This window comes from Tubulanus polymorphus, chromosome 8 (assembly GCF_964204645.1).
Source record: "Tubulanus polymorphus chromosome 8, tnTubPoly1.2, whole genome shotgun sequence".
NCBI classification, from domain to species: Eukaryota; Metazoa; Nemertea; class Palaeonemertea; order Tubulaniformes; family Tubulanidae; genus Tubulanus; species Tubulanus polymorphus.
This window is the reverse complement of record NC_134032.1, coordinates 14,007,940-14,024,241: the sequence shown is the minus strand read 5'-3', so window position 1 is coordinate 14,024,241 and position 16,302 is coordinate 14,007,940. Positions and strand designations below refer to the sequence as shown.

Here is a 16,302-nt window from a genome sequence, read left to right as displayed (position 1 = left end):
CGTTCCCCACTTTCATCTCTGAGTCAGGGGTCCGCCTATAAAAAATTTCTTGAATTCTCAGTCCGCAGATCGAGACACGACCCGAGAGACGCGCTGCCAGAATCCCACCTTATAGTACCGGACCATGTGTGTCACACCAGGGCTAGGTGGGGAGTTTTACAGAACCTAGTGGATGATAGCAATAAAATCACGACCACCGTTGATACAATGCCGGACTGACACAATTTGTCACAATTAATTTTGATGGAGGATGGATGATAGGCCAATATCCCTATATAAACAAGAATCTTTTTTATATAGGGATACTGGTATCATCCACTCCTCCATCAAATTGTGACAAGCACGTCTGAACCCGAGCCCGACCCCGACCCGCGCTGGTCAAATCAGATTTGATTTGCCTAATTATAATTTGCTAGTCACGTGTAATCTAATCAAATAAGAGGCGAATATATCTTGTCAAATCAGATTTGATTTTCCTAATCATACTTTGTTAGTCACGTGTAATCTAATCAAATAAGATTTGCACAACAGAATGAATTTGACGACTTGTTCCAAACAGCTGACAAGAAAATACTGTCCCACTTTTCAAAATAATATTTCCCATGAATGGGTTTCAGGTTTCTCTTTCAGTTTTGACATTAATATCAGTTTTTCGACAAAAAATTTGTCCACCATCATCAAATCGTATCAAATCGCATCCGGGGGTGATTTGATGATTTGACAAATCGATTTGAATTTGATGCCGTGTTAAATTCAAAAATTAGACCAAATCAAATTTGATTATGACAAGAAAAAAACGATTTTACTTAAAATCAAATTTGATTTGACGTGATAAATTCGCCTAAGATTTGCACAACAGGATGAATTTGACGACTTGTTCAAAACGGCTGACAAGAAAGTACTTCCCCGGTTATCATTTCCTATGAATGAGTTTCAGTTTTTCTTTAAGTTGTGACCAATTATTATCAGTTTTTCGAAAATATTTGTGAGTCCAACATCTTCATTCAAATCGTATGAAATCACCTCCGATTTGTGATTTGATGATTTGATGAATCGATTTGAATTTGATACCGTGTTAAATTCAAAGATTAGACCGAATCCAATTTGATTTTGCCAGGATGAATTATACGATTTTACTTAAAATCAAATTTAATTTGACGATAGATTTGCTTAAGTGGTAAATATCTTTAAGGAAACATATATTGAGGTGGCGCTCGCGTGAACGGATCGAAAAAATCTTCAACTAGCAAGTGGCATTTGACAACTAGCAATTGGCAACAAGCCCAACTAGCAAATGGCAACTAGCAAATGGCAACTGGCATGCCTTCTTCCATTAGTAGAGTTGTCCATTGCACCTACTTGTCAGTCATGCTCCGTGTCACATGGAAGCGAATGCGTTCACGGCTTTAAACTGATTAAAATCTTTATTTGCCGAAAAAAGCGTGTGAGAATTACAAGTGGAAGGAAAAGGCTACTTCATGTATTTCTAGTCAATGAAGCAAAGCCATTTGGTTAGTATTGACAAGAAGCTCCAACCAACCCGGAGCGCTTCCCTGTTAGCGTCCAAAGATTATGTAGACTGGTTACCGGTCTCTATCTTCGGTTAGTAATTGAATGGGGGGACAGGCAACCAGTCCACTCCGCCTCGCGCGTGTGTTTGGTTTCGATTGACGATTGACGATTAGCGAATCTCGACTCGACTCGAATCGATTGACTGTCGGCGTAGTGTATAGGGATACCGGAAATGCTGTGGGCCAATCACAGCCGGCCACGAGCTGGTTGATGACGTGTTTGTTGGTGAGTGAGGAGAGGTTGCATGCTAGAGAAGTGTCAGATTTGAAGTAAAAACCGCTCGTTGTGTTTCCAGGATTCATTGTCAGTCGGCCACCATGAAGTCTGGTAAGTTTTAACGTTATTGTCTTTAGTTTAATTGCGTGATCCAGAGTAGAAGTATTTGTATGTGTCAAAAACAGATTGGATATGCCGGCATGTCGACTCGGGTGGGGGTTCCCCACGTCTATTAAAATCATCTTTTCGATTCCTCACGCAGTCGCAGGAACCAAATTCAATGAGTTCCTGATAATAATGAGCAAACTGCTGATGATTGCGGTCCTGCTAAACTTAAACTAGTTGTCAGTTGATAATTCTTGATTATGATGACGCGATTAGTTTTTTTGCTGGGAGAGTGCCCCCGGATCCTCCGTTCTTGTTGAGGAGGGTTCGTATCTGCAGGGCCTGTTTTCGTTTGACTACCATGCTTTACGTTCAACCCTGCCAGGAGACTAAAAAAAAATAGGGTCATTATTGTCGTTACGAGTGAGTGTAACGGTGGAGAATCGAAAATAGGAAAGGTGACTGCTTGGTTAAGATATCATAGCAAGAGTGTCCTTTATTTTACGTAATGATTATAAAAAAGGTGCAGATCCGCACCCCTCATGATTGACGCAATCTACTGAATGACAGTATCCAGGCTAAATCTTTCTAGTGAAGATATATTAAAATTAACCAATGGCAATGTATGAATTGCTGATGACATTTTGAATCTGAAACAATGATATTTAATGTAATTGATTGAACCGTTTACGCGGAGAGGTGCAGATCTGCACTTTTACCTAAAAAAGTATAGTACGCATGCGCGGGCCGGCAAAGATAAAGAGAAACCGCAGATATAAACCAGATGTAAAAAGCTATATGCATGAATAGAATTAGTAACGCCTGACTTCAATATAGTTATGTAAGTTGGTGAGAATTGGGACGCAGTTTCCGACAATAATGATGAACCTGCCAAAAGATGGAAGCCTGACCTGAATTTTTTTCAAAAATGATGTTGTTTTTCTAGCCATGTCACGCCATGCACATTAAACACCTGTTCATCTCTCTGTTACAGTTGTATTGTTATTAGTGTGTATCGCCGCGGTGACGAATGCTTTGTATTCTCCGTCCGATGACGTTGTTGAATTAACTGCCGCTAATTTCAATCATAAAGTTATTCAAAGCGATGAATTGTGGTTGGTTGAATTTTACGCCCCCTGGTGAGTAAAACGAACGTATAACGAACAGTTGGGCCAGGCATGACTGGTTTCAAACTGCGGGAGCGGATCCAGGAAAATTGGAAGGCTGGGGTCCAGAAAGAAAGAAGAGCATTACTCGGATCCACCTTCCTTGAAAAAACCTTCCTAAATAAAAATTCCTAAGATTAGCATGTTTAACTATTCTGTCTTGATGAAATGGGCCACGACAATGGGAGGCAGGGATCCAGACTCCTGAGACCACCCCTTAAATCCGCTGTTGTACTGTTAAATTGGCTACAGAACTAAGTAGTATGTGCAAGATTAGTCTTAAATCTAAGCCATGACTGTTTAATCAGCCATTGGGCTGTATTTACTTGATCCACCAGGTGTCGCTATTGCGCATGAGGGCGTTAACGCAGGGAGCGGAAATTTAAAATTTGTGATGTCTTTATTTTAGGTGTGGACATTGTCAGTCGTTAGCCCCTGCCTGGAAGAAAGCTGCCACTGCACTTAAAGTAAGTAATTCATTCCTTTTTTCCAACCATTTCACAAATTTGATCTCATTGAATCGATTTTGATTGAATCGTCTGCCACTGTTGTTTAGGGTGTGGTTAAAGTCGGCGCTGTAGATATGGACGTACATCAATCAGTCGGAGGCCCGTATAACGTACGCGGGTTCCCGACCATCAAAATATTCGCGGCAAATAAAAACAGTCCAAAGGATTACCAGGGTAAATATCTAGAGTTCAACGATGAGAAGCTTCTAAAAAGAAATGGCTGCCTCCTTTAAACTCCCTATGACATCACAAAATTGACAACCAGTGATTTGATATTTTTGTACCGCTGGCAATGTTTTCTGGAATAGCCTGCAGATCTGAAATACCAATATGCGATTTGATGATGTCATAGGGAGAGTTATGGAGGTAGCAATCTTTTCTGAAAGTGAAAGAATTGTTTTTTTGACTTGATTATGTCATAGTTCGTTGAGATGGTCATCGATCTTTTCTCGAAAGGTCTAAAGATCGAATCAGTAATAAGCAATTAAACAATTTTATAGCGTAATTTGTAGACTGATGGATATTTCTAGAAATCAGTGAGTTGTATATTGTAAGTTGTGGGTTGTATATTGTAGGTGGTCGTAACGCTCAGGCTATCGTAGATGCCGCCATGTCTCATGTTAAATCAATGGTGAATGATCGAATGTCTGGTGGTAGCAGCAGCGGCGGCGGAAGCAAGCGATCCGGTTCCGGATCCGGCGGTTCGAACGACGTCGTTACTTTGACCGACAGTAATTTCGAAGAGTTAGTTTTGAAAAGCGACGATTTTTGGTTGGTCGAGTTCTACGCGCCGTGGTGCGGTCACTGTAAACGTTTGGAGCCCGAGTGGGCGAAGGCTGCCTCCGAGCTGAAGGGAAAAGTGAAACTGGGAGCTTTAGACGCTACTGTACATACAACGATGGCTGGTAGATACCAGGTAAATGTTTTATCAGTTGCGCTGACATCACTCCAAGATAAGTTGTTAACTTCGTACGAGCAAGTTGTTAAGTTCTATTTTGTCAAGTGCATATTTTACTCGATTTGAACTTAACTATTTTTGGATGTTTCAAGTGATTTGAGGTCGAACTAAGAAGCAATTGGGCTTTCTAGTTTTAATAACATTTGACTGTAATGATAATAGCCGCTGCCATTGTCAGCAGATGAGTTTGTTTTAAAAACCGTGCTGATCAATGGTCTAAAACCATTTTCTTGCGTCTCTGAATCGCGTATTGAATGTTTTGCGTTATTTTCTGATGACCAGGTTCAAGGATATCCGACTATTAAAACATTCCCGCAAGGCAAGAAATCCGGAGATGCTGAGGAATACGACGGTGGCCGCACGGCAGACGACATCGTGAGATGGGCCCTCGATAAATCAGCTGAGAGCATCCCTCCTCCCGAACCTAAACAGGTCAGTGGTCAACAAGGCTGTCCAAAGGAAACATGCAGGGATGACAGTCACTCAATCAGGGTGATCACAATTCTGAAAGACACATTCTCCTGGAAATTGACCTAGTTTAGTATATCCCTGAAAATGGTTCTTATTTTGCGCGTGTGTTTTGTTCCCAAATTATGTCCTCCATCTCTGTCACCAGAACGTAACATTCTTAAGATCTTTGTTTCACAAGCTATAGATTGAGTATTGATACTCGATCTGCAACGCTGATATTTCTAGCTTTAATTCTACTGAGTCCAACTGTGATTTGCGTCGAATCAAATCCAGAGAGTGGTTTAAGTTAGAAACCATAGTGCTTTAGCTATTTGAAGAGCTCGTTAAATAGGTAGATATCTGTATTGATTTCTAACCGTCAATGATGAGCCAGCTGTGCTTGATAATGATATATCATACGTGTTCAATAACAGATGTTTGAGTCGTTATATGGTAATTTAATCATTGAGTGATATCTCATCCATCAATAAATTCCTTTATTGACCATCAGCACAATCCCCGCTACTTAATCATCTAACAATAATCAAACAGTGTCGGGTTCACGGCAGGTGTGACTGGTGGGTTTGTAAGGGACATGCTAAATGAGCATGGAACAAATGAAATCAAACAAATAAGGACAATCGTCCCTTTTTCGAGATGATTTAAAAAAAAACATTGAAAATGAACTCAACTCTACTGACATTGACAAACTTAAGCGAGAAATGGCTCTAGAACTGTGGGCCTGAATCCTGAACTTTGCTATTAATGTCAATTTTGACCTTAGCAAGATAACTTACTGTGAACCTCGATTCAGAATTGTGAAACTGGGTCCGAAAATGGATTCACAACTGTGGAACAGTGCTCTCTGACTGTGGAATTGGGTTCAAAACTAAGGGACTGGGTTAAGAAGTGCCGGAACTGTATTCTGATTCATTTAATGATTGAAGTCCTTAGAAATGATAAATTGTATTCTCTGATTACAGATTGTCAGTGAAGATGTGTTGAATTCAGAATGCGAAAATAAACAATTATGTGTCGTTGCCGTGTTACCGCATATCCTTGACTGCCAGTCGAAATGTCGTAACGCCTACTTAAAAACATTCACGGAGACGGCCACAAAATTCAAGAAAAATATGTGGGGGTAAGTGTAAGACAGGGCAGACCGTCGTGATTTATAACTGACAACAGTTATAAATCACAACAGATTCCTATGGCCCCTCAAAACGATCAAATTCTAAGGTTCAATTAATTTTGAGCATATAAAAACCCCCAAATTCGGAAATTGTGACTCAAAAAATGTTTCATCGTATTTCTATAACAGAACAATTCCTTCCCAGTTTTAATATCGTGACATGGAGTCCGATATGGTCTTAAATCTTAAGTCTGGTCTCAGGTTGATAGATTGGCTATAGAACTAGATCGTCTTACACTGGTCTTAAATCTAAGTCTTGACTGTGCAACTGGCCTGTCGTTAGATTTGGATGAACTGTTTTCGAGAAATTTTGAAGAAAATTAATATATTCTTAAATTTTTAGAAATAATATGTTTCTCGTTCGATATTTCAGATGGTTGTGGGTCGAAGCCGCTGCCCAGATGGAATTAGAAGAGAGTTTAGGAATTGGTGGTTTTGGTTATCCGGTAATTATCTAGATCAATCATCGTCATTTACCCCTTTCAGTGATGACTAATTAATACCCTTAAGCGTGGGAGATAATTTTGAAAAATTACACCAGTGTGTTGAACATCGAGAATACCACTATAGTGCGTCTACACCGCGGCGCAGTGTATCGTTAGCTACTGATATTTCACTAGGTTTGACAGGTGCTGCCATCTTTCAATAGAGATAAAACTAATTAATAACTCCTATACACAAAGTTGTCCTTCCTAGTGTCCAGCCCTTCTTTGATTTTGTTTGTTTATTTAATGTTTTCAGGCGATGGCAGTTATGAACATAAAAAAGATGAGATATTCATTGTTGATGGGAGCGTTCAGTGATAGCGGTATTAGCGAATTCCTCAGGTAAATATTCTTATAACCTATCGGTATCATTTTTCAGCCTTATCAGGTATATGATGTGTACCCGGTTAGACAGCCGTCTGCACGACTAGGGCAGTGCCACTAACCTGGAATACTCTGGGAATCAGAACAATTCAGGGAAAACTCAAGTGATTTGACAGAATTTGCCGAATAATAAGAAACCTGGAAAATTCAGGCAATTTGGATAATGTTATTGACCATATCTATACCAGTATGTTTAACAATAAAAAAATAAGTGAATTGTAACATATTATAAACCAAGAAATTTCTCGGATTCACTCAGGGAATTTTGTGTAATCAAATCAGGGGATTTGTAAATGGACAGAAAGTGGCGCCACCCGCGTCTTACCTTTCAACTTTCACAAAACAATACTCTTTACGATTGGTAGAACACTATATCCATGTTGACGCGATGAGGAGAGAATCCCACAATGATAATAAAAAGTCCGAAAATGAAACTTCGAGATAGTAGTTTATTTCAAGAAATAAACTACTATCTCGAAGTTTCATTTTCGGACTTTTTATTATCATTATGGGATTCTCTCCTCACAATACTCTTTATTATAATGATAACTTTGTATGATATTCTATAAACAGTTCTATCATTGCACGGTGAGCTTTCATTTCATTCTTTTACCTCCTCTTTTTGTTCAGTCTTATTCTTTTAAAGGAAAATCCGCCTCCAGTCCCGCAGTTGTTAGTGAAATTATTCCATTTTTCGTATCTTTGAACTTTTGTAGGGTTTACGTTTGAAACTTTATGGTGAACTGAAAAATTAAAGTCTAGCTTAGTACAAAATCTTTTCTCATTAAACTTTCCCTAACATCCTTGGCACCAGTTTAAAGTCAGACTTGATATTTTATGATTTTTACGATGTTGTAGAGGTATGTAACAAAATTAAGATTGGTTTTGATTTTTGTTCTTTTTTAGGAGCATCTCATTCGGTCGCGGGCGAACTGTACCTCTTAATAAATTACCTAAAATCAGTAAAACCGATCCATGGGACGGCAAAGATGGACAGGTATGAAATTCATTCAAGTTCTTGACCAAAACGAGTCTTAATCTGTAGTCTGCAACCTCCAACTTCATCTGGGCCCAGTTTCACGAAAAAGTTTAAGCCTAAACGGTTAAGTTTGAATTGTTGTCCTCATTGAAAACATGAAGTAACCAATGGCAATTACACCAAAAATTTGAGATTAACTCTTTCGTGAAACTGGGCCCTGGGAACATACATACACCAATGAAGTGAAGACAATTAGCTTTTGAAAATGTCTGGTGTTTGTAGTTCATTTCAAATTAGAAAGGTGAAGTTCTGAACACATGTAATGTGTTGATGATCTGAGGGGGGCGTAGAAGGGTTCAGGCTGAGTGGTTGCTGATTGGTACCTACACCATGAAATCTGTCAGATTGTTTGATAAAAGTAACTAAAAAGTCAATTTTACTTTTTTTTCTCTTACAGCTACCAGAGGAGGAGAAGGATGAATTATAACAGCGCAAATCTATAGTTTGTATTTGTCGTCTTTGTCTTAACGAATTAAAGAGGAAAGTCATCATCATCATCATCATCATCATCATATACTTCACAGCCGCAGCATCCCCTGATGTCCATTGCTATAGTGATGATAAAATCAGAACTGTATTGAGACTGCAGCGCCCTCTGGTCATCATGCCATGGCAATGATAAATTCAATAAAGATTCGGAGTTTGTTGATATTTTGTAGATCATTGAAAGAAGAACTTGTAGTTTTAACTTACAGTTGTGTTCACTTATAAATGGGGGTGTCAGGAAGTAGAGAGCGGCAGCTACCATTTTCTCACGGGTTAAAACCCGAGGGGGGTTTGGTAGTGGATAAAAAAATGGTTCATTTCATTTTGTCATTGATTTTATGTACGGACAGAGCTTGATTTAGGCAGTATTCCTACTAACTAGATTTGGGAGACCAACCAAAAATTGAAATGAAACTATCCCAACAGGATACGAGAAAATTTCTGATATCACCATTCGAAGATGTTCAATTTGATTCTTTCCTCTGGGTTTTCTTGATTTAAAAACTTTGGATACCACCAAACATCGACGTGGCCGGGTACTGGCAATGGAGGATTCTAAGATGCTCGGTAGAATTGCATAAATCAAGCTGTGCAAGGAATATTATTTCTGTATTTGTCAAGGTTCGTCTGATTCGTTCTAAGATTCTGCAGTAAAATGTTGAAAATTGACCTTGATGAAACACATAGTCCATGTTGTGACGATAATATAAGATAAAATCTCAACAAAATGAGATAAGTTTCCTTGAGCTGATCTTCTATATGACTGTGTCAACTACATTTCATTTGTCACCTTCAGGAATACTGTTTTAATTCAGTATTTTGTGGGAATTTTTTTTCTTTTCGGTTAAACAACGAAACAACGACAACAACAACATTTTATAAAACCTTCACGAAACTTGTTCGTTATTTCACTTCAAAAAGCTGCTGAATTTGATTTAATTTAGGGGCTTTTTCTTGACCTCTTTGAATCCTGTCTATGGTTGATTATTACGATCAGTCCAAATCCGAAAAAGATAAGGCTATACAAAAATGATACCTTGTTTCTCGGCAGCGGCCGAGGGAAATTTCTATGAACTCCAATAAAATTTGTAATCAGTTCATTTCTATAAGGGCCGGGTCTGCAATGGTAAAATGGATGACGATTTAAAAAAAAAAAGTAATGTACATGCCAGATTAATTTTTCAGTTCAGCAGACTGGAGAAACATAGTATCTATTTTGTTTAGCCTAAGGTACCAATTTTAAGATTCTCCGAACTGGAGAAAAAGCGGGATCATTCTTGCGAGGACGGATTTGATTGACTTGGTATAAGTTAAAAAAATTGTATAATGCTTGTTTTTTCCTGATGATATACAATGAATTTCATGTTTCTTTTCATGCTCGTGCTTTAATCTATCTTCCATTTATATAACATTCACCACAAGTACATGTATAAATTAATGAGATATAAATAAATCTTTTTGTTTGATATAATTGCATTGTTATTTGTAAATTTGTAGTAAGCTTTGATGGAGAGGTCTGGATTTTACAGATGGTAGTTTCTAGTTTTTCTAAAAAGTGACAGGCAAGTAGGGAGGATCTTTTGAGTCAAAATATTATAGTAACATGTATCGTTGGAGATGCGGGGTTTCGAACCCCGGGCCTCCCGCATGCAAAGCGGGCGCTCTACCACTGAGCTACATCCCCACGCATAGCCTACCCTTTTGTTAATATGTGATTTCAAACCAATACCTGTGTTTATTGTCTAACTCCCTGACTTGGATAAATGTAATGATAATATATTTATAAGACCTGGCCCAATTATTGTTCAGGTTTATGGTTAGTGATAATTTGACATGAAAAGATCGGTGAGACACTTGATCGCGAAGGTAGAATCGGTGAAACAGGTGCGCGTGACCTATATTATGGGGATACCCGGGAATTTCAATTCGCGCCGTTGCGGGTAATACCTTTGTTATGGTGCCACAGCTGCCCCCTTATCTTCTGAGCGACCAAGAATCCGACGACAAAAATCTGCTAACATCGTCGATTTGCGGCGACAACCCGCACCATCGATTTGGAATAGACTGAGATCGATTCGGGCAGAGGACATTGCGTCCGAGTAGCTGCGATCTGGAATCATTAGATCGGAATTATTTGCATTTCAATCGGGGAATCCCCTTCTCGGAGCGGCATCGGAGATGTCTCGCGTAGGGTCCGATCTAGGATTACCCCTGCACGCTTTTCACCCTCCTATGCACCAGCGAGGCAGCGAAATCATGCTGTCACAGACTGCTATTTTATCCCCTGAAAAACAAGGCTTTGAGATGATGAAAAAACCGAGTATCGGAAGCGGCGGCCGGCGGGTAGTGACGGCTGGAGGAGGGGACGCATCGGCACCGGTCGGGGCGACAGTTTTCGATCAAGTCGATTTTGGAAGTCCGCCGATATTTAATAATGCATCTATGGATTGGACGACACCCCTAACTGAGAACTTTAAACAGCAATTAGCTTACGGACAAAAACCTCAGGTAGAAAACAATTAGCACGGTGATTTCTTCTCTGGCTTTTTCTGACTTTGAAATGAATTGCCAAATATTTACTGCTTTTAGAATAAACTTGAAGTGCTCAAACTTTGATTCACAAACCAAACAAATTTCTGGTTTTGTTGAATGTTTTTAACAATTGCCAAGCAGCTCAGGGATCTTTATTGTTCAAGTGTTAATCCCCATTAAACTGCCCATTAGACAAGTAGGAGAATTACGTCTGTTAGTTTGTTCACTAATTAGCTGCCTATTCTTTAGGTGTTTGTTAATTTAGTCTATTCAGCCTATTTTAGGCTCAACTCTAGATGACATACAAGTGTCGCAATGCTTGGTGCTTTAATGACTGATAATTCTCGAATATCCAGTCGTCTTTCAGTTGACCTGCGCTGATACTCATCTGTTAAAATGATGCAATCGGTTTTCATCAAACCTTCAATTCCACCTCTTTCTAACATTTTACATCGGAAAAATATACGAATAACACATGTCGATAATCAAGTAGGTTTTGATATCCTAGTTGTTCAAAAGTTGTTAAAGTTTAGGTCTTGTATATAAGTCGAAACAACTAGCCTACCTCAACTAAGCTCATCGAATCGGACTTCAATTCTCATTGCGATGTTATTACTTCTTTTTCAGGCGAAACGGAAACTGGATTTGGAACCGGCTGGCGTCATCGTCATGGCGACACCAAATAAAGATGTCGGATTTAAAACTCCGCAGAGCGCGAAGAAACATCGCCCGTCGGTTTCCATGACGATGACTCCGTCTGCGGCGAGTCCGAGAGGCGGAGGGAAGTGTCAGCTGGAGAAAACGCGCTACGATACGTCGCTAGGGTTACTCACCAAAAAATTTGTCAGTTTGTTACGATCGGCACCAGATGGCGTAAGTTGTTACTAATTAATAATCTAAGTGATTAACAAAAATTGAACTCGCTTAACCTAGAGGACAACATTTGTTTAACTCCCTCGTGGCAGGGATTCAAACCTGATGAAATCGTGATCATGAGACTCTGCCATGCTCCTCCCTAAATGGTCACAAAGCCATCACCTTCAAATCCCTGTGAGGGAGTATGGTCCTCCAACTTCAGTCTGATATGAGTTGGGTGATATATATTTCATTTATACAATGTTCTCCACAACAGGTTTTAGAGAGGCAGACACCCCTTGGTTTTTTATGTCCATCCTTCTGAAAATTAGCCAGCCCTTTTGAAATATTTGCTGCCCCCACCAGAAATAGAAGATTACACCCTTACTGAAATCATAAGCATAACTTTCTGTACTTTTTGGGGGATCAAAAAAACTTGAATGCAGCCCCTTTAGAATTCCACTGTATGGAGGAGAACACAAATAGAAAGATGCTGTAATAACTATCTAAGTTAAACAGAGTCTCCTGTTTGAACCCGCATGAAAATGATAAAAAGCCAGCTTTCGTTGAAAGTGGTTAATTGTGCGCTGATTATTTTTCAGGTGTTGGATTTGAATCGCGCGGCCGAATGTTTAGACGTTCAGAAACGTCGAATCTACGACATCACGAACGTCCTCGAAGGGATCGGTCTCATCAATAAAAAATCTAAAAATAACATTCAATGGATGTAAGTGTAGAGAAACGTGGAATCAGGGAATTATCGGTTGCAGTTTTTCAATGTCAGTTAAAGAGGGAAGTGAATCTGAATGGTTAATTTGAGAGATGGGAGGGAGAAGGAAAAAGAATCTGATAGGTTAATGTAAGAGGTGGACGGAGAAGGAGGAAGATGGAGAGGGAGAAGGATGATTGTAATTGAAATGTATTTATTTATTCTTGTCTTGCAGAGGAGCCACTCCTGGCAGTGAAAACCAAGATTCTAATCAGAAGTCCATCTTGTCTCGTAAGTTAACAATTTTCAACAAAAAAGAAAACAATACCAGTAATTTTATTTCAACTGAATCTATACTTACGGTAAAACATAACTGAGAAATTTGGTAAAATTGCCATTTCTCCATATGGGATTCATAATCCATTTGTGCCAGAATTTGAATTGTTAAAACTAACATTCTCGATTAGACAAAGAAATCTCCAAAAATCCAAGAATCCCAAACTTCTCACCGCAGGATGTTATATAATTTAATCATGGAATTAGAATTTTTGGTGTCTTGTTGTTGATGACCGACAACAGGGAACTCTCGATAAGAAACAGACCCCACTGAGAATATCTTATAATTCTATCGGGGAATTTAATGTTCAAGGAACTGGTGTAACAGGAAGAAATATCTGTCCTTCCCGAGATTCGAACTCTCGATGCCTGGCGTCCAAGGCAGACGCTCTACCGCTGAGCCAAAGGGTATATTCCCGCTAGCTGAGCTAGTAGGAACGCTGTTGTTATACACCCTGTCACACTGGGAAATACCATTTTGTATTCCCTGATCCATTAAAAGAAAAAATATTTGAAATGTTCATGTTTTTTTCGCCGTCTCCTCAGAAATTGCCAAATTGGACGCTAAAGAGAACAGTTTGGATGATATGATACGTAATTGTACGCGGCAGTTAAAACTGATGACTGAAAATGCGGATAACGCCAGGTGCGCGTACGTTACCTATCAGGATATCAGAGATATCACCAGTTTCGAGGACGATACTGTCATAGCAATAAAAGCGCCACCTGAGACAAAATTAGAAGTCCCCGATCCTTCCGAGGTAAGGAATACTACAATATACATATTGAAAATTAATCATCTGTCTGGAAGCTGAACCCCTTCATCCTGAGTTAATCCTGCAGCATCCCACTAGAAAATTTCTTGGGCGGACAGGTTAACGCTCAGCGGTCACCAGTCTATACGTCTAGCCATCCTATACGTCCAGATTGGCTGACTGGTCGGCGCTGAGCGTTAACCTGTCTGACCAAGAAATCGTGGGCTTTAATACAAGAAACCAATGAAGGGTTTGCGGCCAGGGTTTGTGTTGGCGTGAGCTCCGGCAGGCGGCATCAGACCCTGGCAAGCAAGGATGCTGCTGAAGGGGTAGCTCTAGGCTGCTGATCTTTTAATCTAGAAAGCTGTTTTAAAGATACAAGTTCGAAATGTGATTATATTTTGTCCTGCAGACTATGCAAATCTGGTTGAAGAGTAATAAAGGACCGATCGAAGTTTATTTATGTCCCGAAGAGTCTCCGTCTGCTGTCAACAATCACAACCGTTCGTATTTAAACGATTCACTCAGTTCCGACGATTCCAGGGACAGTTATCTGAGTAAGTTGTTGATCTTTCCCTCAAACAGGACCCAGTCTGTGTTTTTAGTTCCCTGAGGGTTGAGTTTTTTTTATACATCAACTTTAAAACTAACTCCCTCGACTTCTCTTATTCAGTACCACAATTGTTGGTTAAGATTTGATCATAGAGATGAAATCCTGGTTGATTCACAAGTTCAATTTCTTTGACTGCATAGTCAAATCTTAACCCTTTCAGTGCTGACTAATTAATACCCGCAACAGCTGGAGATGATTCGAAAATTTTAAAATATTACACCCCATGCGTTGAATAACTGGTTTAGTACATCAAAGTTAGTTGTAAATTCTACTGTATGACAGGTGCTGCCATCTTTTGATACAGATTGCAATTAATTATTTAAACGGGCCAGGATTTTCTTTCATATTTCAGTGAAATGTTACTGAAAAAAATTCAATTTGTTACTGGATAGCACTTCTTAGAGGTTGGCAGCCCTGTACTCACAGCTACTGGGTCTTGGGAATAGCTGAAGTACGAGGAAAATATCATTTTTTGGACAGGGTGGCCAGCGAACTGGAAAGCTCTTAACGAACTTCATTTCAAAAAATAATTTATCATCGCCATTTTTTCTTGTTTTCAGATGACCCGGCATTGCGTAACGCGTTGCTCGAACAGCAGGATATATCGCCGGAAAACGATCGCAATCTCTTCCTGAAAACGGAAGATCAACATTCGGACGACGTACCCGCTCCGTTTTTACAACTAGAGCCACCTATATGCGATGAGGATTACACGTTTAGTCTCGATTATTCGGAAGGACTCTCCGATTTGTTCGACGCGTATGACTTGAGTTTCTGAAGTCGCATCGATATATATGTTTTTATTGTTGTATATTTTCACGACTAACGCTAAAAACTTTGATGAAAAATTCATAAAAATTGTCGAACACTGTATAGACAGGGTCCCTACAACTCCTTGAATCCTTGAAAACCCCTTGATATATTTTTCAAGGTCCTTGAAAATCCTTTAATTTTGAGAAATATCCATAAATTCCTTGAAACTCCTTAAATTCTGGGAAAGTCCTATTAAAAATTTTCAAAAGGTCCTTTTCAGAAGACAGTGTATTCTATTATTCTTCATTGTGTGACTTGTGAGTGAAAGTTGTTTCACTTTGAGATTTAAAACATTTAAACATGTAAAACCAAAACGGCACACACAACAACTGATCAAAATTTGAGAAAAACATGGATTTTGTTTTTGAATTTTCGACTTTTTTTCCTTATATATGACCGCGAAAACCTCCTTGAATTTTGAAAATTACTCCTTGAAAATTCCTTGAAAAGTCCTTGAATTCTGGATACCAGGAATTGTAGGAACCTTGATAGAATCCTCAAAATCCTAGAAATTGTTTTTAGAAGTACTTACCTGTGTTTTTTCGATTTGTAAAATTAAATCGGAAGCAAACTGGGATACCACCGAACTTTAACACAGCGGGATACTAACAAATAGAGAGGATCTCGATAGATTTTTAGAATTTAACTAGTTGAGTCTTGGTTTAAATATGTTTCAAGATCAGGAGAAAGAACGTTCGAGGCTTTTTAAGATTTAAATCATTGAATTTGAATGTTATAACAATAATATATAATATAATGGTAATAATATATTTTGTGCTTAAATCCAGATTGAATATTTTTCTCTTGCTCTTATCGATGATGAGTATTTTAGATTAAGATATTAGTATAGATAATGATTCTCATTGTATTCGTGACTGGGTACTCATGAGCAGGTACTCAAGATCGAGTACTCAAGAGCTGGTACTCCTCAGTGGCATTTTATGGATAGACAGAAAGCATTAAATGATATTTAGGGTAACTTGTAATATGTGTTTATTTTAAGTTTAAAAGTATATCTGAGTGATGTCTTTTTATCAGGATCCAGTTCCACAGTTCTGAAGCCAGTTCCACAGTTCTGGATCCAGTTCCACAGTTCTGGATCCAGTTCCACAGTCCTGAATCCAGTA

The 16,302-nt window shown here is 39.0% G+C and overlaps 2 protein-coding genes and 1 non-coding gene across 3 annotated transcripts; 2 read left to right on the top strand and 1 right to left on the bottom strand.

Moving 5' to 3' along the window:
* The first annotated feature begins 1,763 nt into the window (after positions 1 to 1,763).
* LOC141909651 (protein disulfide-isomerase A6 homolog) lies at positions 1,764 to 10,033 on the top strand. Its single transcript, XM_074800199.1, has 11 exons — positions 1,764 to 1,899; positions 2,888 to 3,032; positions 3,469 to 3,526; positions 3,616 to 3,742; positions 4,144 to 4,484; positions 4,809 to 4,958; positions 5,960 to 6,117; positions 6,542 to 6,614; positions 6,910 to 6,995; positions 7,944 to 8,034; positions 8,474 to 10,033. The coding sequence occupies exons 1-11, from the start codon at positions 1,890 to 1,892 to the stop codon at positions 8,501 to 8,503; spliced, it is 1,269 nt and encodes a 422-aa protein (XP_074656300.1). The 5' UTR covers positions 1,764 to 1,889; the 3' UTR covers positions 8,504 to 10,033.
* A 141-nt stretch (positions 10,034 to 10,174) lies between these two features.
* On the bottom strand, positions 10,175 to 10,246 carry Trnaa-ugc (transfer RNA alanine (anticodon UGC)). The gene has a single exon. It is a non-coding gene; the product is annotated as a tRNA-Ala (tRNA).
* Positions 10,247 to 10,533: 287 nt separating this feature from the next.
* Positions 10,534 to 15,140, top strand: LOC141910397 (transcription factor E2F3-like). Its single transcript, XM_074801135.1, has 7 exons — positions 10,534 to 11,070; positions 11,722 to 11,967; positions 12,552 to 12,676; positions 12,894 to 12,949; positions 13,541 to 13,755; positions 14,162 to 14,306; positions 14,923 to 15,140. Exons 1-7 carry the CDS (start codon positions 10,741 to 10,743, stop codon positions 15,138 to 15,140), a joined length of 1,335 nt encoding a protein of 444 aa, XP_074657236.1. The 5' UTR covers positions 10,534 to 10,740.
* The last annotated feature ends 1,162 nt before the right edge of the window (positions 15,141 to 16,302 follow it).